The sequence below is a fragment of the Nomascus leucogenys genome, chromosome 18 (assembly GCF_006542625.1).
Source record: "Nomascus leucogenys isolate Asia chromosome 18, Asia_NLE_v1, whole genome shotgun sequence".
In the NCBI taxonomy this organism is placed as follows: domain Eukaryota; kingdom Metazoa; phylum Chordata; class Mammalia; order Primates; family Hylobatidae; genus Nomascus; species Nomascus leucogenys.
Window position 1 is genome coordinate 83,020,106 of NC_044398.1, and position 24,991 is coordinate 83,045,096.

Genomic DNA, 24,991 nt, shown 5'->3' on the forward strand with positions numbered 1-24,991 from the left:
AAACTGAATTCATTCTAATATAAAGTATGCTGTCTTAATATCGCATGGTGTGTGACTTGTTATATTCCCAGCTATGAATAACCCACAAATGAGGAATTTTGTCTTGCTTAAAGAGATACTCTAATGGTCAACAAGTTTTATTTAATATGCAAAATTACCTTTGTAAATATCACCAAATGGTGAAATAAGACACATTCGGAATATCTGAAACCATCCTTCTTTGGACAAACGAGAAAAGGCACAAGTTTACAATGCCTCAAATTGTGTCTTATTCAAATAAAGACCCATGCACATAATGAAGAGAAAATCTCTAATAATTTATTGACCTTCAGTTTCACATTGTGAAAAAAAAAATAACAATTTTACAAAACCTCAAAATGTAGTCATAGCAAACAAATACATATGAACATGAACATTTTCCTTCAACTTATACAGAGTTTTGTACGTGAACCACATGGTCAATAGCCAAGAGAGGGACATTATGCAGCTCTAATCACTCTTATTCAAGACAGGTGTCAAGCCCAGAGAAAAGGGGCTACACAATTATACCAGAAGTGGAGGGCTGCCCTTTGTTATGTGTTTCTACAGCAACCAGCCCACAAAATAAGAAGAACCTTCTCTGTCTTATGCCAAGGTTTTTGTGTGTACTGTGCTGTGAATTGTATTTGCTTCAAAGTGTGGGACGTTTCACAGGGTGAGAATGGTCAAGTAGTGAGACCAAATGCCTATATCGATTCAAAGAGCGGGAGTCCAGAAAGTTCCCTGCAGGCTGGGGGCCCAACCCTTACCACGGCTCCCTCTGGTTCACACACAGTAATTAACAGAGGATTCAGGGACAGACCCCAACTCTGAAACAGCTGCAGAAAATTCATCCTGCTTTCAGAAGCCATGCAGTGACACATACATCTCTCTTGGCAGATTTGCATCATAAACTACAGAGCTGTAACTGCTACAATATAAACGACACTGACTATGCCCACTGGGGGACAATTAGACATTTGCATTGCTTAGAACACATCTAGGAACCAGGGACTGACTGCTGGAAAGTACTGATTCTTTTCTTCCAACAGCTCATTTATTTTGGCCCAACTACAGCCCACTCATTCATGGCATGGACGGACAAACACAATTAGTCTAAAGTACTAAGGTGGAGAGAAATGTTAAGGATTTATCTGTCATTAGACAATGCAAATACGGTCACAATGTAAAAGGTTGTTATCAGTCTTAACCCCTATTTTCTAAAATACAGCAATGTGAGAAACATGGACAAAAGCAGTTCGAGTTGCAAACTTTGGTCTTCCCCCGCACCTCAAGGGAAGCACCGATTTGAGACTAGCACTAATACCTACGACGGCACATGCTTAGTAAACAAGCACTCCAACTAGCAAAGAATGTATTCACAACCGATTCCCAACTCTACTGGAAAACTTCTCAATAGGGGCCACTGCTTACAATTCTTTGGTGTTTTGTGGCCAAATGTGTTACTTGTGCACCAAAGAGTTTTTTAAAAAGAGATTTGCCTAAGGGTGAGCACTGAAGTATACATTGCGCCAATGTAATTATTGTCTTGGAGACCTTCTAGAACTTGCTAGATCATATAGCAAGAGGAGAATGAGTTCAGGCCAAGTAAATCTGGTGAGTTAATTTACATCTGTGATACTTCCGTTTTTCCCATTAAATGTGGTTATGGCAAAGCATTCTCAGGGTAATAAATAAATAAATAAACTTTGGACAATGCCTTTACCTGTGCCCTATATACAGAACTATTCCATAGAATTTTCCAGGATTTCAAGATACTACACAAAGAAAAAAACTGTAAAGCAATTTGGTCCTTTCCAAATATCAGCAGCTGAGACTGAATTAGGTAAATCAGATGGGAGTGGGGAGAAGGGCAGAAAGCAGCCTCCCCTTACTCAGCACAACCAAACCCCATGAAATCCCATTAAAAGTTGGTGAGTCTGAGAAAAGTGATCTCCACGGTTTCTCTACCGCTAGGATGTCATTTAAATTTCCATTTTGTCATCCTTCCCTGTCTCGACATTTTAAAAATCCACCCCTCCCCAACCCACCCTCCAGTTATACTCCAAATTGTAACTCAAAAGTTTTCATGTTTGTGCAGCAAAGCACATCTCAACAGCCACAAAATGTGCAAAACATACAACCATTCACACACGTCCATACATGTGAAGACAGCTGTAGGCATTGTTTCAGCATGCAGGCATCGAACAATAAATAGCTAAATCTATAACAAACTTCTTAACAGCCAAGGGAAAGTTTAAAGTCACTTATAAATAGAAAAGAACATCTACCAAATGGCTACCAACAAAGTCCCCATTGTTCGGAAATTTCCTGGGAAGCAGACCCCTTAGAGATTAACGGAGAGTCCAGTGGTCCTCTTTCTTCAGCCAGCCCAGCCAGCTTCCCTCTTGGACCCACAGTTGGGCTTTGAATCTCCAGCAGCAGCTGGTGTGGACGCTTCAAGCTCTCTCCTCAGAGAGAGGTGACAACCATTTCAAATTTTACACATAAATGGTGGAGCCCATGGAAATCAAATGCTGAATATGGTACAGCAAGGGAAAAGGTCCAGCTTTTCTCTCCCTTTGAGGGGCTGATTAACATTGACATTAATCCACAATTACAAGACAAGGACTAGATCACAGGTTTGTTCATTCATATTTAAACCATGTGCTACTTGCACCAAAAATCCCACCCCCCTCCCTCGCCCCTTTCCTTCATGTCCAGTTAGAGCATTTACAAGGTGCAGCAGATTTTATTCGAGTCTTGCAACTTCTTTTCCTTTTTTTCTCTTCATTCAGCTTGGCCTCTCCAAAGTAGAAATCTCATATTATCTCATCAAGGGATGGAGTGAGCTGAAATAGAAGGAAAAGAAAAAAAAAAAAGCATGAAGGATTTGTGTGATGCCATAGTTTTAAGATTTTTCTTATTAGCCACAAAATTTTTTTAAAAATTAAACTTGGTATGGAGCTGGACAATATTGCTTCCAAAGGTCTTATATGTTCAGTAGGAACTGTGCAAAGATATTTAAAGTACTTGCCTTAAATGCACACACGTGTGCATGTACGCATCCATGCAGATGGCTGGCCTGACAAAAACAGTGATGTCTAAAGAAGGACCTTCACTTCTCTCCTAAGCATATATATGTTCAAATCCAAACCTATATGTGTAGATGATATTAGGAGTTGCCATCTTCTGCTTCCAACATTCATAAAATTTCTTTCTGTGGTTAAACAGAGTGACTGTAAAGTGATCACTAACAGGTGAAAAGAAGGGAGATTCCTGTGCAAACCCTCCTTGGCCCATGTACCATGAAAGATTCCAAATTAACTTTACCATCTAGGAGGCAGACATACTAATCCTCTTATTTAAATGCATCTCTGTTATCCATTATGGCAGAAATCAGTCTCGCTTCCTTTCACATGACAATGTATCAGGCCTCAACAGCCCAAGGTTGGAGTTTATTCTCAAAGTTCGTTAGTCCACACGTAGGTGCCAGCAGTTACGGCATGCCAGTGCTACAGAATCTACCTACATCAAGTGTGAATATCAATTCAAAGTGCCGTAACCACAAAGCCTGCACATTTCATAGAGCTTGCATTTCCTCACACTGCTCACTCTTCCCATTTATTTATTTCTCATTTCATCTGGGGAAATTGCAGAGGGCTTTTGTATCCCTATTGCTGTAACTCTAAGTACAGACAAAGGGAATTCTGGAGGAGCCACTCATGACTTGCACTGAATTCTTTGCTTTTGTGTGTTCAGAAGCCTGATTCATTTCATGAGTTGTTTCTTTTGGCTGTTTCCTAACAGTGATTCAAGCTTTCAAGGCATTCCTTAGACTACGGTGTCATTGCCCCACCTCCACCTCCTTGTAACCTGTATGTCAACATTAGGCCAAAAGAATGTATCTTGTAATAATATAAAATTTCAAGACAATGCATATTCAAACAGGAAAAAAGGAATATACACACCCTCCCCCCAAAAAATTGTATATACAAACAGGAACAACAACAACAAAAAAGGACACACAACAACAACAAAATCTAGAGAAGAAACAAAGCAAATCAAAGCCTAAGTTAGGTTGAGGCCACACGGCACCACGAAAACAGAGGATAATCAAAGTAATTTCCTTTCTGCCCTTCCCACCCGCTGGCAGAGCAGCAGGAGGCAGATAAAACCTCCTTGGTGGATGAGCTTTAAGACCTAGGGAAACTTTCTGTTAAACACTGTATTAATTCAGTTAGCACCTACATTTGGAGGGCAGAAGAATTTGCAGTTTGGGACTGAGACCTTCCTACCTAGCACTTTAAGGCACTCCAACTCCCTCTTAAATGTTTTAGCACTATCTTGTGTAGTAAACTTCAGAAATTTTAACCAACATTCTCCCTGTCGGAAATTCAAAGAGTGGCTTTGATCAGGCGCTTACGCTGCCCTTTAAAAGCAGCAAACTTGGCCCTGTCAAATTTAGTTTTTATGTGATTGACTGTCTCACTGGTAGCGCCAAGGGTGAAGAGGATGTTATTGCACATATAACTTAACACTTTACTTGCTCTGTTTCCCAGGGACCGGAAGGGTATGACTCAGTTCAAACACCCAGGGTAGGGTGAAGTCAAGTGTTTGCCAACATGTTCACTCTGGGCTGAAAAAGGAGGAACCAAAAATGAAGTCTAAAGATAACAAACAGATAATAGTCAAAGAAACCTCATTTTCCTACCACACACAAAGCTAATTCCACCGCCATTATCTCACAATAAGCTAGGGTCTAAACTGAATATTGAACACTTAGTACATGGCAAGCACTGGGCTAGGTATTTTCGCCTCTTTTAACTCCCCTATCAATTGACCCAAGTCTGAGTTGGGACAGATCACAGGGTAATTATAGATCAAACCACTCATTTGACAGAGAAGCAACCTAAAACTCAGGAAGGTCTAGAACTTAAAACTAGGGCCAGAATACACACGTGGCTTCTCTCCTCTTTCTGCCTCAATTTCCTTACCTTGTTCCAAGGATTCCAGCCAGCCTGCCCACTGTCATTTTTTATGTACCACCACCCTGGTAGCAATTTTTATGGCTCTTCTGTGCAAATATAGTCAGTTCTGGACTAACACCCAACTAAGTGTGCTGTTAATTGATGCATTCGCCTAGGAGGTTCTTTAAACCTGCTTTAGAGGTGAGTCATGCATTCATATCTCAAATGAAATAACCACTTTCAGAGCATTTGTTTATTCAAGATTACTGAGATGCCAGCGAGGCTACAAAAAACCAGTTTGGTGTGAGACGCTATTAGCCCAGTTGCTCCCCAGAGGAGGTGTCTGATTGTTCCTGCTATTTTGAAGGAGTTTCATTCCAGGAAAGCGTAACATAACTCAGAACTCTGATAACTGTACGAAGGGTGGAAGAGATAACTGAAGAAGTGAAAAAAATAGCAAGCTGGAGGCCAAGCGCGGCAGCTCACGCCTGTAATCCCAGCACTTTGGGAGGCTGAGATGGGTGGATCACTTGAGGTTAGGAGTTCAAGACCAGCTTTACCAACATGGTGAAACCCCATCTCTACTAAAAATACAAAAAAGCTGGGCGTGGTGGTGGGCGCTGTAATCCCAGCTACTTGGAAGGCTGAGGCAGGAGATCGCTTGAACCCAGGAGGCGGAGGTTGCAGCAAGCTGAGATCACGCCATTGCACCCCAGCCTGGGCAATAGAATAAGACTCTGTCTCAAAAAAAAAAAAAAAAAAAAAAAAAAAAAAATAGCAAGCTGAAATGTGAGAGTGAGGCCAAGTTTAATGATGTTTCTAAATGAGCTGTAAGGGATGGGGAAAGAAAAGACCAATGAGATGAAACCCCTCTGTGCTTAGTTTGCCACTAGGCCTAGATCTCCTTTTCTCCCTTTGAAGTCCCCTTCAAAGGTGTGAACATACTAGGGAACACAGAGCCAAAAGTTCCCAAGTAAATGAGTTTGTTTTCATTGTAGTTCCTCCAAAGAAGTTACTTTCTTCTCTTATTATTAGTAATAAGCCCATGAATCACCAAAACAAGTCAACACATCCTGTGTGTGCTGGGCTATACTTACACATGCCTAAGCAATTCCTGGGGCCAATCCTAAGAATGTTTAGCAGCAAAGCAGCCGTGAGCTTCGCGAACTCTGAACTGTGTAGGCCTATTAATTATGTGAGCCAAGAGTATTATATACTCTTAAATACACAGACAACTATTATGTACTCAGATATATGATGCAGAAACACAACTTTTGTTAGCCTTGACAATAGGGTCAGCCTGACTGATTAACTCTGAAAGGCCATAGTTTGGGAAATTTAGGTGGCTCCGTGTTATCTGCACAAACTTCTGCTATGTACGTGCAACCTTTTATGAAGACAGATACAGATTTATCTTTAAAGGTAATAAACACCCTAAAGGGCGCTACTTTTTAACTAAAACATTTAAAATAAGCTAATAATTTTGGAGAGAATAAACTAGGAATGAATTTGAGCAATAAATTTTTTAAACCCTAATCATTCCACAAAGGGTTTGTGGAAGCAAAATTTGAATATAAACGAAGTATCACCTGGGATGACATTGGTGTCATGGACATGAAGCTCAAGTTTATTCGGTGGCAGTGCAACACGATGCTCCAGTGCTGATGCCCTGGAACCAGACCCCCTGCATTGGCTTCCTAACCAGATCCGCCTCTTACTAAGCTCTGCTAACTCGGGCATCTTAGCCTCCATAATGCATGAAGTTTCTTATCTATAAAATGAAACTAGTAATAATTCCCCACAGGGTTGTTGTGACGATAGAATGAGATGATCCGTGGGAAACACATGGCACCACTGCAAGCACACAGTGGGGGCTCAATAAACATTAGCTGGCATTCTTAACAGAGGTCAGGGGTTCTCAACCTGGTTGTTCATTGGAATCATCTGGAAACGTTCTAAAAATACTGATGCTTAGACCCCACCCCAGACCAAATGAAACTAAGTCTCTGGGATGGGTAGTTTTTAAAAAGCTCTTCAGGGCCGGGCGCGGTGGCTCACACCTGTAATCCCAGCACTTTGGGAGGCCGAGGCGGGCAGATCACGAGGTCAGGAGATCAAGACCATCCTGGCTAACATGGTGAAACCCCGTCTCTACTAGAAATACAAAAAATTAGCTGGGCATGGTGGCAGGCGCCTGTATCCCAGCTACTCGGGAGACTGAGGCAGGAGAATGGCGTGAACCCAGGAGGCGGAGCTTGCAGTGAGCCGAGATCACACCACTGCACTCTAGCCTGGGTGACAGAGTGAGACTCTGTCTCAAATAATAATAATAAAATAAATAAAAAGCTCTTCAGGAGATTCTGAGGCTCAGTAAAAGCTGAGAACCACTGGTTAATGCCATGGGGGGCTGAGGCTGTGGTCAACACAAGTGGGTAAGTTCTAGGGGCACCAGCTCTCTTATTTTTACAGCTTTGGTAGTACTTCTGCAGTACAGTCTCTGTGGATCAGATCTCACCCCATGTACTCAACTTAGGCAATAGCCTAATTATATGCATACTTACATCTATAGCTAAACTTCTTACCTCGTGCTCGCTCTCTTTAGAATGTACTGCATTTAAGAAGGCAGATGTTTCCAGGTGCTGACAAATGCAGTAGGAATCAGCGAGTACGGGACAGTGGTGATGCTGTTCCACACGTCTAACGTTGGATCGTAGCAGTCCAGAGTCTTGCATCGCTGAATGCCAAAGTATCCTCCAACCACGTAGAGTTTGTTTCCGGAGGCCACAGCATGGCAGCTCATGCGCTTTGCTGTCACATCTCCCACCTTGGTCCACTGGTAAGTCTCACTGTTGAATTTATAAGCAGAGCAGGCAGAGAATTCTGTATCACCCCCCATAATAAAAATCTGGTTCCCCAGCACAGCTGCTGCTGTGTAACGCCAGGGCTGGGGACAGGTGGCCGGTACAGTCCACCTGTTTTCACACTGATCGTAACACTGAACTTTGGGGAGCTTGTCATGACTGACACTGGTACCTCCAAAAGCAAACAACTTGAGTTTGGCACTCACTACTGCGGCGTTGCTAACGCCTTCTCGGAGTGGGGCCACCATGGTCCATTTGTTGGTTGTGGGGTCATAATGTTCTACCTGCTTTAGAGAGACTGAGGGGGAGGCCGGGAGGCAGCCAGTTGCGGCCGTGTGCCCCCCAACCACATACAGGCAGTGCTTCAGTTCAGCAGAGCCATGGCCAAACCTGGCCACCAGCATGGGGGCGGCCTTGGACCACTCCTCATGCAGGGTATCATAAACCCAGACATCTTTCGAGACCCCATTTTCAGACCCCCGCCCCCCAGTAATGTACACTTTGCAGCCAATCGCACATGCACTAAACTCTTTTCTTGGGCTGGGAATGTCAGCCTTGGGAATGATTTCTTTGGCCTTCTGGTCTACCAGATACAACTTGTCACACATGAAAGTCTGTCCTCCCAGAAGGAAGAGGGCATGGCCGGTTTTCCGAGGTCGGGCACAGAGGCTGGTTACCACACCGTCATTCTGCAGGATTTTCAGTTTGCACCTGATGGCCTCTTCCACAATTTCCTTACTCTTTCTCTGCTTGGTGATGAGTTCCTCCATGGCCACATTCTCCATGAGATAGATGGCTGGCAGAAGTGCCAGCCTTACTGTCTGCAACAGTTCTGGGAGGTAGCAATAGCGCTTCTTCAGGTCATAGCTGATCCAGTTAATTGCAGACTCATACACAAGCCTTTCATCTTCTGTCTCCAGCTCTTCACTGGACAAGAGTTGCACTACCATGTCCTGGGGCAGCTGGAGGAAATCTTCATTCTTCCTGATGGTTTGGAAGTTGCTGAGACACATTCTCCAAGAGAGTTCGTACAGCTTGGTGCACTGGTGCGCGTCAGACAGCAGCAGCATGCCCAGGCAGTTGGTGGGATGCAGGTTCTTTTCCAGGAATTCTGCACATGCATCCCGGATGTCTTGAAACTCCAGCATGTCACCAGCTTCCAGGAGCGATTCTGCATTTTCTTCATTGATGATGACCCGGGAGGAGTACGCATAGTCAAGCAGCAGCTCCAAGACTTCTGGGTGGATGGAATTGTCGAAGTTGACCTCACTGTCCTGGCTCTCTTTCAGGCCACCACTGAACATGGCCTCAAAGTAGCGACTGCATGCAGCCAGCACTGCCCGGTGGCAAGGGAAGGTCCTATTTCCAGCATGGAGAAGGACGTCAGTGAAGAGACGCTGCTGGCGTAAAAGATTCAGGTGAGTGAGGACGCTGTCAGCGTAGGAGGACTTGTGAAACAGATAGATGTTAATGGAGCCGCTGCTGGCCCTGGACTTGCGGTTCTCGTGCACGCTGACTGACATTTTGTTTCCGCTCCTAAAAATAATAATAATAATAATAAATTGAAAATCATGCTCCCGATGTTCAGAACAGCAGAACAAAAGCAACAGTGGTTTTGGGCCAAAAACAGAACACTTTGTTGTTGACCATGCCACCTACTATTCCAGAATAGTGTATGGCCATTCCAGGACAAAGCCAGAGACAGCTACCCAGAAGGAAGGATATTCACTGTAATACTGTTGAGCTATTTGAACTCTGCACTGTTAAAAAAAAAAAAATCACTCCATAAAAAGCAGGTTCATCTTGGAAAACCTGATTGCCAACTTTCAGGCCATTGAAGTCTTTTAGAATATAAGTCAGCAAAAGCCAAGAGTGAGGTCTCATTCTCACAGCTCCCTGTCCTAGTCCAGCTGATTCACTGTGGGCCACTTAAAATGCCAGGTCTCCTGCTCTCATAATGCCAGGATGGGCACTGGCTTTCATGCCCCACGCAACATAAAGCCATGCGTAAAACAAACACTTAATAATTAATTCCATTAAGAATTCCTTTGGTAAGATCCAATCTCCCGGCACATACAGTAAATGGGAAATGTAAGGCCAACTTCTGCAATGATCAGACCTTTATTTAAATGTTACAAAAATGTATTTCATTTTATATATATTTCTGAGACCAAGTCTCGCTCTGTCACTCTGGCTTGAGTGCAGTGGTGCAATCACAGTTCACTGCAGCCTCGAACTCCTGGACTTAAGTGATCCTCCTGCCTTGGCCTTCCAAGTAGCTGGCACTAAAGGTGTGCATCACCAAACCCAGATAATTTTTTGTTTTTTTGTAGAGACAGGGTCTCAAACTCCTGGCCTCACCTGATCCTCCCACCTCGGCATCCCAACTTAAAAGATTAATTTATAACCAGACAGCTCTACCACTGAAGAGTCCTAAAAGCACCCCAATTTCAACATTAACCATATATTGATCAGCAAGCCTTTAGTCAAAGCACGGAATAAATTCTGGCCATAATCACCAACTACCTGTCTTGCTCTGGACAGCTTCCAATGTGAGGATCTGGCACATAAAAAGAAGAATATTTTGAGTAGCATACTTATGACTGCTGTTTTCTGTTCTTCCTGCTTTATATCAATTCTTGGAAAACCAGCTGCAAGAACAAAAGATCCACCCCTGTCTTTTGATTAAATAGCGCATCACCAGGACTGTTCCTGTATACTTGCAAATGCTGGCACCTGCATAGAAGGAGTTCAAAATGCAAACACTGCTTTATTTAAATAAAAAAATACGTACGTGTGTGTGTTTGTGTGTGTGTGTGTGTGTGTGCGTATTTTGCCAGCTGTTGTTAATTTAGGGCCACCCAGAATGTATTTGCTGACTACAGTGCTTTCCTCGGTATCTAAATTGAAATTATAGTAGAATCTAATGCTATCTTTTGGTTTTCCTCAGTAAGAAAACAGTAGGGTAGAGACATAGGAAATGCTTGTCACCCATCTTCAAAAACTGAATCACATGCCTTCATCCTTTTCTTTTATACCACCCCTCTGTTACTTCAAAGGAATGAAGTCCTCAAGAACCTGCCTGTCCAAGGATTCCTAAGGAAGCTGTTTATCCTGCTGTTTATCCCCAGAGGGTAAACTGTGTGGCTGGTTACAGTATCTGTTCCAGACACATAACAGCCAGTCCTGAAAGCGCAGCTGAAACTGTTTCCTTTAACCATTCAGATATTTTTAAATGTATATTCTAAGAATTATTAATAAATGCAAATGAATGATTTGCCACAGATTGATGGGCTAAAATACTAACCTGCACCTCCCCAACCAGATGCGAGCCCCACTGTGAGACTGCACAGAAAACCACAAAGGCAGGGGCATGACACATATACCTCCTACCATTAGGTGATGCAACTAGTTTTCTTTCCTTTTTGGAATGTAATTTTTTATGATGAGTAAACATGGCTCAGTGGAAGAAAGGAAGCAACAAAGTCCTAGAGCTCCAGTGTTAGGAAGACTTTACAAAGCACCCAGTAATCTCCACAGCGACTTGAGATATAAAAAATGGTGAGGAGCCAGCCTCACTCCCACCTCAAGCTAAGCATCTACTGTCTACTCCATTCTAACCAAGGCCCAGTGTTCTGGAGAATGACCATATGAACCTATGGGAAAGCATCAGGTTTCCAAAGGATTAAAACATTCATTAGCATTCTCAATGCTCCACCGCTGTAGTTGTTATTTTAATTAGTACATTCAATCTGAAGTATTTGGAGGAAGACTTTAAACCTAAACCTCAATGGACCGTCTACTTACTCTTGTGAAGTTGCCGCCTCTCTCAGAGCAAATGCTGTCCTGAGTGAAGGAAGAATGAGGCTCCCTGAAACTAGGTGCACAGGCACCAAAATGCTTACACATTGAGCTGGAATCATGCTAGGCCCAGAACACATTTCCTTGAACATTAGATTCAGGATGGTGCAAAACAACATTCACAACCAGACTTCCACCTAAGAAAACAATTTGTTTAGAAGACCTTAGGATATAGGATCTACATCTCTCCGCATCCTGTGTTTATGCTCCTGTATGTTGCAGGTTGGCCCAGCAAGCCAGAAGGAAGAGCCTAGCCTGTCATCTTGGATACCATCCAGATGGAAAAGCACGTCACAGTCAAAATCACAATCAACATTCTTGCAACAATGTTTGATTAAAATAAAAAGTAAACTTGGAAACCCAAGGGGAAATGCTTGCTTTCTGGTTTAAAACTGTGCAAACCTCAAAATATCAGCAGAAACCAAGTATACAAGTCACTGAACACACCTTCAACATAAAATGAATCATCTTTCGAGCATTTTTAAGCCCCCAGAGAAATCACATTTGCATACCAAGTAAGTGGCCAAGAAAATGCACACATGTACTTAACCTACGTCTACAGAGAAGACAGAGAAAGGGCTGCTATTACTGTGAACATCAAAAGGGCTTCAGCTACATTAACCTCAGTTCACTTCATGCTCCTAATTCAGGCTCTCTGCCTCCAATGCTTAGCGTCCCGCACGCTTCTCCAGGTTTTGAACCTGATCTCAATCCAATCAAAAGAGAAACTAGGCAGATTTTTTTCTGGGCATTTACATTACCGGTAACAATAGAACGTTATAAAGATCTTGTTAACAAAAGTAGCTTCTTGCCAGAGTCTTTTATTAACACTTGCCAACGCTATTTAACAAGGTGGCCATGCCTATGTGACACCAAACTGCATGTGGATAAATTCAATGTTTCATCTCCCCGCCCACCAATTCCTATCCTTTGTAACTAATAATGTTAACACGACAGTCAAGAAACTAGTTTTTCAGAAAGCAGTTTTCATTCATTCTCTATAGACATTTCCGCCGCAGTGAACATGCCCGCACTCGGGGTGTCTGTGCGCGGCCCCAACTTTCCTCCAAGCCGGAGAGGATGCAGCGTGGGCCAACGATCCCGCGCGCTTGACCCTGGAGGCTGCGGGGAGCGACGCAGCGCGACATTCACCCCCAGGGAAGCGCTGCTTTCCGCGGAAGAGAGAGGCTGACTGTATCCTTAGCTCGGCGCCTCACTTCCCCAGCGGCTCGACCCGGACACGGCACCGCGGAGCGGAGGCCGGTAGACCTCTCCGGCGATGCCCGGCTCCTGCCTGCCGCGGGAGGGCAGCGGCGGGCACCGTGATCTCCGCACCGAGAAGAGCTCTCCTTGGCCTCTAGTCGAAGCTCCCGAGTGCCCGGAGCACGCTCACCCCTCGCGAACACACCCCTGCAGCCGAAGCAGCCCCTGAAGCCCGCAACGCCTGCAACAGGTCCCGGGCAGTGAGGGAAACTTACAGCAGTGGCGACTGGCCGCAACGCACAACTGAGTTCTAGCGACGGTCACGGGCAAGGAGGCGACGAACCCGGTCGTCTCAGCCCCGGGAAGCGGTGGCGAATGCCCCGGAGAAAGGAGCGCCAGCCGGGGAGAGGACTGCGCCCCGAACGATGGGTCGCGGACCGGCTACCGCTGGCGTTCGCCTCAGCCTCTCGTCCCCACGCCGCGGACCCGGTGTCCAGGACCCGCAGAGCGTCTCCCGGAGCGCGTCACGGGAGGGGAGAGCAAGCCTGCCACTGCAGGCGCCGCGGAAGGAGGCGGGCTGTGCGCTCGGGGGAGGGAGCTAGAAAGCGTCTTGTGCGCTGGCGGCCGCCAGGCGTCTGGACCCGGTCTCCGCAGCGCCACCGCCGCACCGCCTCCTCTCCGGCTGCCAGAGCAGTGTGCGCCCCGCCGCCGTGCGCCCCGCTATAAGTGGCGCGGCGGGGAGGGGAGGGGGCGCGTATGCAAAGAGACCGACACCGGGGGAGGGAGGAAGCGCATTAGCGCGGCCGGTGGTGTAGGAGGAGGAAGAGGAGGAGAAGGAGTGGGAGGAGGAGAAGAGCTAGAGAAGAGCGTGTCGGGGGAGTTAATCGGGAGAGGAAGCGGGAGAGGGGGGCTGCGGGGAGTGCAGAGAGACAAAGCGGACGCGCTGTCTCAGCCGCTGGCAGCTGCAACTCCAGGAACCGAGAATAAAATAAGTTTTCCCGGGTTCCAGTGTCTGCGACTCTTTGGGCCAGCCTGGTTAATGGACAGCCCCGGATCTGAGAGACCCATCTTAGGGGAGCGCAGCCCGGGGCTGTGCGCTCGGTGATGCCAGAGCCCGCGAGATGCTCTAAAAAGGGCTGCAAGGGACGAGCTGGGTATCCGCAGGGCAGGCCCTGGGCACGCATAGATAGCGCCTTGGGTAGGACACCCAGAGTGGGGAGATAGAGTGGCAATGGAAGGGCAAAAGTCTGGACAGTTTAGGGACACTCAGGTTGAGCAAGCCAGGACGTTTAAGTTTCTTGCTGGCAGACAGCCCAAGAGACTCCAGCCCCAGGCATTTCCCATGTGTCCTCCCTCCCCACTCCCCAGCGGGTGCGGCACCCCGGGCTGGACTCTGCCCTAAGCCAGGCGACTGCAGCGGCAGCCGGGGCGCAGTCCTGCGGGGCGCGCACCACGTGCTTTTCAGCCAATCGCCGCGGCCGCTTTATTCAAAGTGAACTCCTCATAGTAGCAGCCACGCCGCCTCCTCTCCCAGCGATTAAGCCTCCATCACCCTCTCCTGTTTTTTATCGCTTGGTGGTGTTAGTTTGGAGTTCAGTAAAGAAATGGCCCAGCACACACACACGTTTAATCGCCCCGCGTGTCAGGAGAAAGGAAGGCGATCCGAAAAATAATCTCGCTTGGTGATCACTTTTACGAATCCCATTTATCTTTGCAACTAGAGACTTGTCTTTCCACTGGGAGTTAAAATATCTGTTTTTTTATTCGGTATTTGGAGTTAAGTCTATAAATGAACGGGATAGATGACCGGTCCAGCCCCCTTGTTTTACAGGTGGGGAACCGAGGCCCAGGGCGATGTGAATTGCCTGGCTCCTAGTCACTTAGTAACAATGCCCCAGCTCTGCAGCTCGAGAGTGAGGGCCCCATGACAGAGTTTATTCCGTCCCCGGGTCCCCGCGTCCCCGAGCGCCCGCGCTTCGCCTCCCAGCTCGCTTTAAAACACTAGGCGCAGGAGCGGTTTAAACTGGCTAAGGAGGCCCCACCTGGCGCTTCCAGAGTCCAGACTGCTGAAACCAAGACTGTCAGTTCTTCATTCTAATTTCACTTTCCTTTACCTTGTTCCCTCCCGGTATTTGCGCCGAGAAATTTCGCTCCTTGCAAACAAAGAAAGACAGTGCCCTCTGAAGTCCTTTGTTAGCATTAACTCGGCAGCCTCACCACGAACCTTTCTATATATATATATATATATATATATATATATATATATATATATATATATATATATATTTAATGCAGAGTCTCGGCTTGAAGCTGCTTCACAGAGACAGCCCGAATCAATTCATGGCAAGAACCACGTATGGAGAGCCAGGTGGGCTGCGAGGTTAGGAAAGGGCGGGCAAGCAGCACCCAGGTTCTGAAGCAAAGACCAGACAGATGGAAACTCTGTAGAATCCAGAGACAGGTGCTGAAAAGATGGGAGGTGGAAATGTGTAACTATTGCACATAAGTCTTTTTAAAACATGTTTCTGTAGCCTGTGGCAAGGTGTAGGGGAGCTCATCAAGGCAGCCACCAACGCACCTTTTAGACACCTCCTAGACCCGCTCTGTCTGCCTCCTTTGTGAGTCAAATCTACCTAAAACGGCACCTAGATGCCCTTGCCTAGAAATGGACTATGTACATCGCTCAGCTGGTTGGTTGGGGATTTTGCCACAAGAAGCGACAGAACTAGGGACAGGTATGTATCTTTACCACCTAGAAACAGCGGGATGTCCTTAACCAAGGGAAGAGCAAAGTTCAGATCTCTTTGCGAAGAACTTTGCTAAGCAGGCAGGGCTGAGAAAGGAAAGAAATCCTCTGGCCATTGTGTCACCATCCACTGGTGCCACTTTCCTGTGTCTTTTCTACCTAATGTTGCCACTTTCTATGCTTCAATGAAAGAAAGAAAAAAAAGCTGTAGACTGGAAAATCTTGAAATGCATTCAGTGACCATATACATTCGCTTCATCTGCCTCAGGGAGATAAGCAATACAAGAGAAAAGAAATTAGCTTATGTAAGTTCTAAAAACTGGAAAACATTTTCCTGCTGAAAGTCACAAGAACTAAACTTGCAAGTTTAGAAATCATGTGTGCTACTGATGACCTCCTACAAACTGTACTCTGGTTTGCTTGAGCCAATCTATGACTAGTTTTTGGGCAGTTGGGCAGTTTTTAATGTTTATCTCAGCTGAAAATGATTTGCAAGCTGGCAAATTTATGATCGTAGCAATTCAAACTGTGTAATCCCACAGCGTCTCTCAGCCAATCCTAAAGGTAACTCTTATCACCCCACTCACACAAAGAAAAGCTGAGCAAGTCTTCATTCTGTACAGGAAGAAACTTCTAAACGGGACTGTCATCAAAACTGGACGACCATAGACACAGCAGACATCTGAGTCACAAACAAGTCAGGAAATGCTGCTTGCACTGTATCCGCATTACACAATAGCCAACACTTCACACAAGACATTAGGCCAGTCCTGTAGGCCCTTGGGAGCAGGTCTTTGCCTCTGTCTTGTGACATCAAACCAAAGTCTCATTTTTTAATGCTATTAAGAAGCTGTGCCCAAGGCTTTGGGCTTGTTATCTCCCTTAACAATGTTATTTTGTTAGGCCACAAAATAAGCAGCATGGGGTTAAATGTATTAGCTGCCTTCAAACCTAATTTATCTTCATTCTTTCCTAATTTACACTTGGGCTGAATTAATGAGAATGATTTAATTAACATGGTGCGATCATGGTGCCAGGGACAGGACAGCTCAGGGGATTAGACCAAACAGTAGGCTAAGCAGCTGCCACCCTGCCTCCTGTGGTCTCCTGAAGCCCCACCCAAATTCAGACATGTTCCCTGCTGGTATTCCAAAACCGCCCTCTTTGTTTTATGAGAACACTTTCTGAATCTGTGCAAGAAAGATAGCACAGCTTTCCTTCCCCATGTTATTTGCTAGATGGACTTCAAGGCTGTGTCCTGGAGACACAGTGTGGCAGAGGGGCCAACTGCCCACCAAAGATTTGTGCTCCTCTTCCATAGTGTCAAGTTCGTGTTGGGAAGTGGACGCCCCGCCAGGGACCACACCTCCCAGTAGCACATATGTTGCGATCAGCAAGCACCCCTCAAGGGGAAGGGAGGGAAGCAGGGTGGACAGATGGAGACGCTGAGCTGGGATGCGGTCTCAGCCAAGCCTTGGGGACCTCTGGAGCTGAAATGGCCTCACAGGTTGTCCGCATTTAAGGCAAGAAGGCATTTACAGGGCTATATCGCCCAGTTGCTGAATGCAGCTTGCCCAGGGAAGGAACCATGGCTTTGGGCAAAGTAGTGCTCTTTTTCAGAGGGAGCTGCCAGCACACCCAGAGGCTGGAGGAATAAGCCCTCCATTCCCAAAGGAGGATCTGAGGACCTCAGAACAGTGAGCACACAGATATACAAACCTAGGAAAGTGAGACCTCAGCTTCCATCAGCAATCCTCTTATTTTTAAAAAGAGAGAGAGACGAAAGTCTGGCTGTTTATTAAAGAGATGAGAATAAGGAAAAAGACAGGTAATCAATACAAGAAGTTATCAGCATTTTATAAATTAGTTATCACTTTTTTGTCTGGGGAAGACAAAGGGTCTAAATCGATAGTTTTCTAAATTTTGGTTTGCCCTCTTCTATCTTTGTGCGTTAAAAAAAGTTATGTTTATGTTAAACATCCGTCATGATAAACCTTGAGAGTATTCTTCTTTTATTTCCTTTTTTTTTTTTTTTCTTGAGACAGAGTCTCACTCTGTTGCCCAGGCTGGAGTGCAGTGGCTCAATCTCGGCTCACTACCACCTCCACCTCTCAGATCCAAGCAATTCTCCTGCCTCAGCCTCCCAAGCAGCTGGGATTACAGGCGCCTGCCACCACATCTGGCTAATTTTTGTATTTTTAGTACAGACGGGGTTCCATCATGTTGACCAAGCTGGTCTCGGAACTCCTGACCTCAGGTGATCCACCCATGTCGGCCTCCCAAAGTGCTGGGATTACAGGTGTGAGCCACCACTCCTGGCCTCCTTAGGAGTATTCTTAGGATTGCATCCAAATTGGTTTGATCATATTTTAACATTTCAGTTGCTTCCTACATCCATTATGTGTGTCACCTTATGTGTATTTTGTGAATTAAGCTGGATTATATAGTATGATTGTTTTTAGAGGTGGGCCTGTGCTAAGTTGCCAGGCTGGAGGGCAGTGGCTATTCACAGGCCAGTGTGGTTCACTGCAGCCTCTAACTCCTAGGCTCAAGCCATCCTCCTGCCCCTTCCTCCTGAGTAGCTGGGACTGCAAGCGGGTGCCATGGTATCTGGCTCCATATAGTATGATTTTTAACTTCAAATTCCAGTTGTTCACTACTGCTACATATAAATACAATTGACTTTTGTATTACGATTTTTAATGGAAAATGTTGTGTGAAAGTCTGTCTTTGTCCCGTAAGTCCTAAGCGCCACTGTTCGTGTTGAGCTCCTCCATTAAGGGCTTGTTATAGATGGGAAATTCATTCTTCCTTTGAGACTCCTTCACCTTATACAGCCCCAAGTGACATTTCAAGGAGTAGACAGTTTATTGGCTGCTTACAGGACTGGAGAGAGACATATTTGAGTCACTTTCCTTGTATTACTCTATAAAGTTTGGTCATTAGGAAATCAAGTGATCTAGACTGCTTATGTTGTTTCTACTCCAGGGCCTTTCAAGACAATTATCTTCACAGCCTATTGTAGGTTATAGACTTTAGGGTCAGGATTTAAAACAGCACTTATTATTTTCTCAAAGCAATGTATGGTAGAAATATAGAAAACATAGAAAAGTAAAAGAAGAGCCGCAAACCTATCACTTGGAGATAATGACACTCATCAATCTCCATTTAAGTTCCAGTCTTCCTACATCTGCATACTATTTTATTTTTAACAGTTACATGATTAAGAGTAGAGACTCTAGAACCAAGCTTCGATCCCTGCTTTTATATTTAGTAGCTGGGTGTTTGAGGGGCAAGTATTGTAATATCTCAGTGCCTTCATTTCCTCATCTGTAGTATGGGATAGTAACAGTACCTGGCTGGAAGGTTGTTTTGTGGATTAAATAAATTAGTATGTGTAAAGTACATAGAACAGTGCTTGGCATGTGGGAAGGGCTATATAATGCTGGCTTTTATAATGATTCCTTAGTAAACTGCTTAAGGAGAATGATATTCCTGAAACCTGTAGATATTTCCTTCCGAGTAACTCTCCTAAATAAAAGTGACTTGAATCTTTATCAAATTCTTATTTCCACATCTGCTCAGTAGCAGTGGGTTAAGGGACATGCTGGTGTCTTGAATGAGTTCACAGATCTCTTAGAATGTTTACTTGAGGCTCTGCTCTTCTTGCACACCCAAGAAGCAGACAGCTTGTGCAACAAATGCTCAAATTCATGGAGTCTGCCTTTGCCTTTTCCCATCTCTTATTGATACTGTCTTCCTGTTTTGTACTGGGACCACTGGTCTTAAGTTGACTATGAAGAAACAATTCACTCTTTTTTTTTTTTTTTTTTTTTGAGACGGAGTCTCACTCTGTCACCCAGGCTGGAGTGCAATGGCATGATCTCAGCCCACTGCAACCTCTGCCCTCCGAGTTCAAGCGATTCTCCTGCCTCAGCCTCCCGAGTAGCTGGGATTACAGGCGTCTGCCACTGCACCCGGCTAATTTTTTGTGTTTTTAGTAGAGATGAGGTTTCACCATCTTGGCCAGGCTGGTCTTGAACTCTTGACCTCATGATCCACCCACCTCAGCCTCCCAAAGTGCTGGGATTACAGGCGTGAGCCACCATGCCCGCAACAATTCATTCTTCATTCTCCATTACTTTAAAAAACGAAGCTGCTGCAAAGGGAAAAGAATTTAAGAATTACACATTTTAAAAAGAAATAGCTAGCTATATTTAGAAGAAGGCAGCCCTGCCAAAACACACCATACATGGAATATAGGCGCCTACTTTTTCCTGCCCTGAAGATCTTGGAGAGTGTGCTTGGTAAAAGCTCACTCAGGTCTATCAGAATCACACAAGGCCTCTGTGGGGTGTGGCCTTGCACAACCCAGGGGAATCTTGAACCATTTTTCTCCCTGTTTTTCTTTTGAGTACCCCAAGGCTCCTGGATCCAAACTCTTAATTTGTTCTAAGTAATTACATTCAACAATTGACCGTTGTTTGAAGCAACGAAAATGAAGGTTTTGTTTGGCCTATATGCTCTGCTTCTAGGGCACGATGCCAAGTCTCTGAGCATGTCTGGGCATGAAGAAGGGACTAAAAGAAGGGACCTTTGTGGTCCAAGGGCTTGCACCTTTGAATGAATATTAAAAGGATTTTATGGTACTCTGCAAGCACAGATGCTACTCACTGCTTCAGACTCAGCTTGGGCAGGAGTCTGAAATCAGGAAGCTGCAAGTTAACATTAGCAGAATGAACAAAGAATGAAGAAGGAGATAGAGACACTGATGCGCGTGTTATCAGAAAGAAAGTTCCCATAAGTGTTTCGCCTTATGATTTTGAAAACATGACATGAACAAGGACATACACAAGCATCCGCAAATTTCTCTTAGCCTCATAAGTAATTTTAGGAAACATTCACTATAAGATCCCCAATAAAGTTGGAAGACTTGCAATTTCTTTATCTGAGGATATTTGGAAATATTGAAATATCAGGAAGAAATGGTAACTTTTTAAAAGTATGTATATTCAAATAGTTATGTCAGTTTTCATACCCACAGTTATCTGAGAAATTGTGGTTTCATTCATTTAGCCAATCAAACAGTCATTTATTCAACAAATATTTATTTACAGGCATCGTGTTAATACTTGGTGCTAAGGAATATCCCAGTTTCACTAGGCTTCTTTCCCAGCCTTTCAATGTGATCTTACAGTGTCTAGGCTTGGCCTGCCGTCAGTGTACTTGTATTTGCATTTGGAAGGTATCTCCTTTCAACTCTGAAAGACAGAGGTAGTCTAATGGAGGCCAAGAGAACCCATGTTCAGGCTGAAATGCCACCATTTAGCAAATATGTGATCCTGGGCAAAGTGTTTATTCTCTCAGACTCAGTTTCTCATCAGCAAAATGGGGCCTAATAATTATAATATCCAGTTTGCAGGGATACTTGAGGATTATAGAGCATAAAAGCACTCTGAAACTGAAGATCTCTGTGAATGGTCTTTTATTTAATGCCTGAGAAACTTGCATTGCCTTAAGAAAATTATCCCAAATGGTCCAAACATTAGATTATTGTAAGAGATGAAACCATTTCTTCTGACTATTGTATTAAAAAACATATTTACTTTTGTAGTTGGCTTTTTAAAATTCTTAATATTAGTCAAAGGAGTAAACACACATGGAGGCACACTCGAATAGTACCGAAGGACAAGAGGAAAGGCGCAGTCCCCTGACACCTCCAATCCCCTTCTCCAGCCCAATCTGCAGAAAGAACCATGCAACCGTTCCCATTTTCTGTTCTTCAGCTTTACCCCACAGTAATATTGCCCTTATACTGTCTTAATAGTGGGAGGAAACATCCCGGGGTTTTCCAAGACTGCACCAATTTCTTCTACACCTCTTCTGGGACACTTGTTGAAAGTGAACAGGAACACCTGGGTACATTCTAATTTTTCAAACAGTGGTTTTCCAGGCAGAATCTTGATCAATTTCATCGGCATACATGTTCATTTTTTAAATTCCATACATAATTTTCTATGGCTTAATAAAATATAAACAACTTTCCACATCCCAATTTTTTGCATGTGTGTTATTATGGACAAAAGTTTGTTTTGCTTTTTTTGCTTGTTTGTTTGTTTCTTGTGCTAGTCACCTAAGAATGAAACTGCCACCCTCAACAAAACCGGGAATGGAACACTGTAACACAGAACACAAATGCGGGTTTCCATAGACCACGGCAGAGAATTTGGGTAAAGCAATAGTGCCCTCTTCTGGCTACAATGAAGAACCAATTACAGAAGGGTCTGACGATATTCAAAACCAACCCTACCGAAAAGAAAACAGTGAACATTGTGTGTAGACAGACCCTTGTGGATCCGTTTGAGCAGCCACTCTTGCCATCGTAGCCCTAAAGTTTCTGCATTCAAATGAGCAATGCCAAATGTAATCTGGGGTCCGGCCAGCCTGCAACAATGCCGTGAGCTCCTGTGTTCCTTAGACTGGCTAGCAGAGGGCACAGATGGGTCATCTATTTTCTCAGCAGAGACTGAGCAATTTCCAACCAGCCAACCCAGTGCCACTGCCCCCTCTGTGCACAATAATAATATAAGTTGTCCTGAGGGCCCCTGGACGGGGACTCATTTGTCCAACGGGATGGTCTTGGAGCTAGTAACAATGACTAGAATCCCTAACATTTATATGGTCTTGCGTGCTAGGCCCTTTCTATGCTTATTTCCTTTAATCCCCACAGCAACCCTGAAAGAATAATGTCTCACTTCGGTGAAACCAAGAGCTGAGTGCTTAACCACTGAACTACCTTGCCTTCTCTATTTTCCTGATTATCTAAGGCCCATTCTTTTCTGTTCCCTGGAATGCCAGCCTTGAACACCTGGCACATACCCAGTGGATTTATAAGAAATGATTTTCTTGGTTTACTTTGCTCCATGTTGACAGGCCTGATAAAGGTATGACAAATGAGAAGCTGGAATCAATCGACTAAAATTGTATAGTTGTGTTTTTTTAATCCACTTTTATTCTTTTACCATAGTTGATTGAATGTCTTACCAGATCATTCTTTCATTCTGGCACACAGTACCCGTAAGAGATTTTTACATCCGTTCACAAGCAAAGGAATGTCCTAATCAAATTGCTCTTTTAAATTTAGATCAGACATAGTTCCTTAACTATGGAATGAAGCACTGTATCCCCAACTGTGATCAAATCCCAAATATTGAAAGAAGCATCTTTTTCCCACTTTGAAATCTGTAATCCAAATGTCCAGGCAAGCTCTGGGTATCCTCCTGGAAGGACCTGGAGCAAAAATGCAATGGAAAATGAAGGAAGTGTTTAACTTCTTGGCTGTAGCCAGCAACTGTGACATTATGTTTAAAAACCCACGATGCACAGATTCAGCTGAAGTCTTTATATAGGACAATGGTTTACAGATGCAAAGCATGCTGTCAGTGAGTGGGCACGGAACCTCCTCGAGCTTGTTACAGTGCCTTTCACTTCTTGAAGAAGCCAAACCCAGTAAAACCTCAATCGTCTAGAAGCCAACTCACTAGAATGATTAATAAAACATTTTTCCTATACTGAACTTTTAGAGGACAGATGCTAAACACACAAAAACATATCCCTGTTGTAGCATTCTTTTAAAAGCGAATTATGTTTACCTAAGCAACAAATTAGTAAGATTTACTTGATAAACAGGAATTAACAGTATAAGGGCAATATGATTATGGGGTAAAGCTGAAGAACAGAAAATAGCCACTGTTTCATGGCCCCCTCTGCAGATTGGGCTGGAGAAGGGGGTTGGAGGTGTCGGGGGCTGCTGCTTTTTCTCTTGTCCTTCGGTACTATTTGAGTGTTCCTCCATGTGTAGTTACTACTTTGACGAATATTAAGAAGTTTTAAAAGTCAACTGCAGGCCAGACACGGTGGCTCACGCCTGTCATCCCATCACTTTGGGAGGCCAAGACAGGCAGATCACGAGGTCAGGAGATCCCGACCATCCGGGCTAACACGGTGAAATCCCGTCTCTACTAAAAATACAAAAAAAAAAAAAAATTAGCCAGGCGTGGTGGCGGGCGCCTGTAGTCCCAGCTACTTGGGAGGCTGAGGGAGGAGAATGGCGTGAACCCGGGAGGCAGAGCTTGCAGTGAGCCGAGACTGTGCCACTGCACTCCAGCCTGGGTGACACAGCGAGACCATCTCGGAAAAAAAGGCAACTGCAAAAATAAATGTTTTTTAATACAATAGTCAGAAGAAATGGCTTCATCTCTTACAATGATGTAATGTTTGGATGATTTAGGATAATTTTCATAAAGCAAGTTTCTCAGCCATTCAGTAATATGACGATTCATAGAGGTCTTCAGTTTCAGAATGCTTTTATGCTTTGTAATGCTCAGGTATCCCTGCAAGGTGGGTATTATAATTATTGGGCCCCATTTTACTGACAAGAAACTGAGTCTGAGAGAATAAATACTTTGCCGAGGATCACATATTTGCTAAATGGTGGCATTTCAGCCTAAACTGGGTTCTCTTGGCCTCCATTAGACTACCTCTGTCTTTTCACCACTGTATGTCTAACCCTTAGCCCAGCACACAGTAGTAACAGAACTATTTATAGCATGAGTAAATTTAATATGTTTAACGAATGAATGGCTCTTCCTACTACCTCACAAAGAAATATCAAAATTATGCCCTTTGCTCTATACTTGCTAAGGCAAGAAAATCTAACAAAACATTTCAAATAGATTTTCACCTTGGACTAACCCCAAATGATTTGCCTTATGCTATCTAGAAAGCTTCATTTCCGGAATATTTTGCTTAATCAGTTTCATTGGATGCCTCAAGAAATAGGACCACATTCAGGGACATCACTTAAAGGAGGATTCCCCCAAATCTCCAAGCAAGGACAATCATTGACATATAATGAATAAACCTGTACAAATAACCAGGGTCTCTTTTGAAGCATGAACCATTCTACGGATAAACTAACTAGCATCTCTGTGCTTTTCTTCTCATGATAAGAAGTGTTAAATCACCCAAGCAGCAAGTCACCCAAAGGCCGAGGTAATTCATTTCCGCTCCTAGGTGATTAATTTGTCTGTATTCCTTGGTGCTAGAAATGATAAGACTTAGGTAATGGAAAGCCAGAGCATATCTCCAGGTTCACAATAAGTAATGGGTTATTAATTCGAACATGCCAGCACAAATCCTCCTGGCCTGTGGTCGGGTAGGTAAGTCTATTCGCCAGCTCTATGTGAAACTACTCTTATGCCAGACAAACTAGGACGTGTCTAAAAAGTCAGACACTGCATTCTTTTGCTTGGCCTAATACTCAACTCTGG

General features: G+C 44.4%; 1 protein-coding gene across 1 annotated transcript; it reads right to left on the reverse strand.

Moving 5' to 3' along the window:
* Positions 1–296: 296 nt before the first annotated feature.
* ENC1 (ectodermal-neural cortex 1) lies at positions 297–14,308 on the reverse strand. Its single transcript, XM_003266066.4, has 3 exons — positions 13,189–14,308; positions 7,571–9,385; positions 297–2,870 (listed from the first exon to the last, which is right to left on the reverse strand). The coding sequence occupies exon 2, from the start codon at positions 9,370–9,372 to the stop codon at positions 7,603–7,605; it is 1,770 nt and encodes a 589-aa protein (XP_003266114.1). The 5' UTR covers positions 9,373–9,385; positions 13,189–14,308; the 3' UTR covers positions 297–2,870; positions 7,571–7,602.
* Positions 14,309–24,991: the final 10,683 nt, after the last annotated feature.

Excerpts from the sequence above, each read along its gene's own strand:
- ENC1 (XM_003266066.4), bottom strand. The coding sequence starts at position 9,372 with ATGTCAGTCAGCGTGCACGAGAACCGCAAGTCCAGGGCCAGCAGCGGC.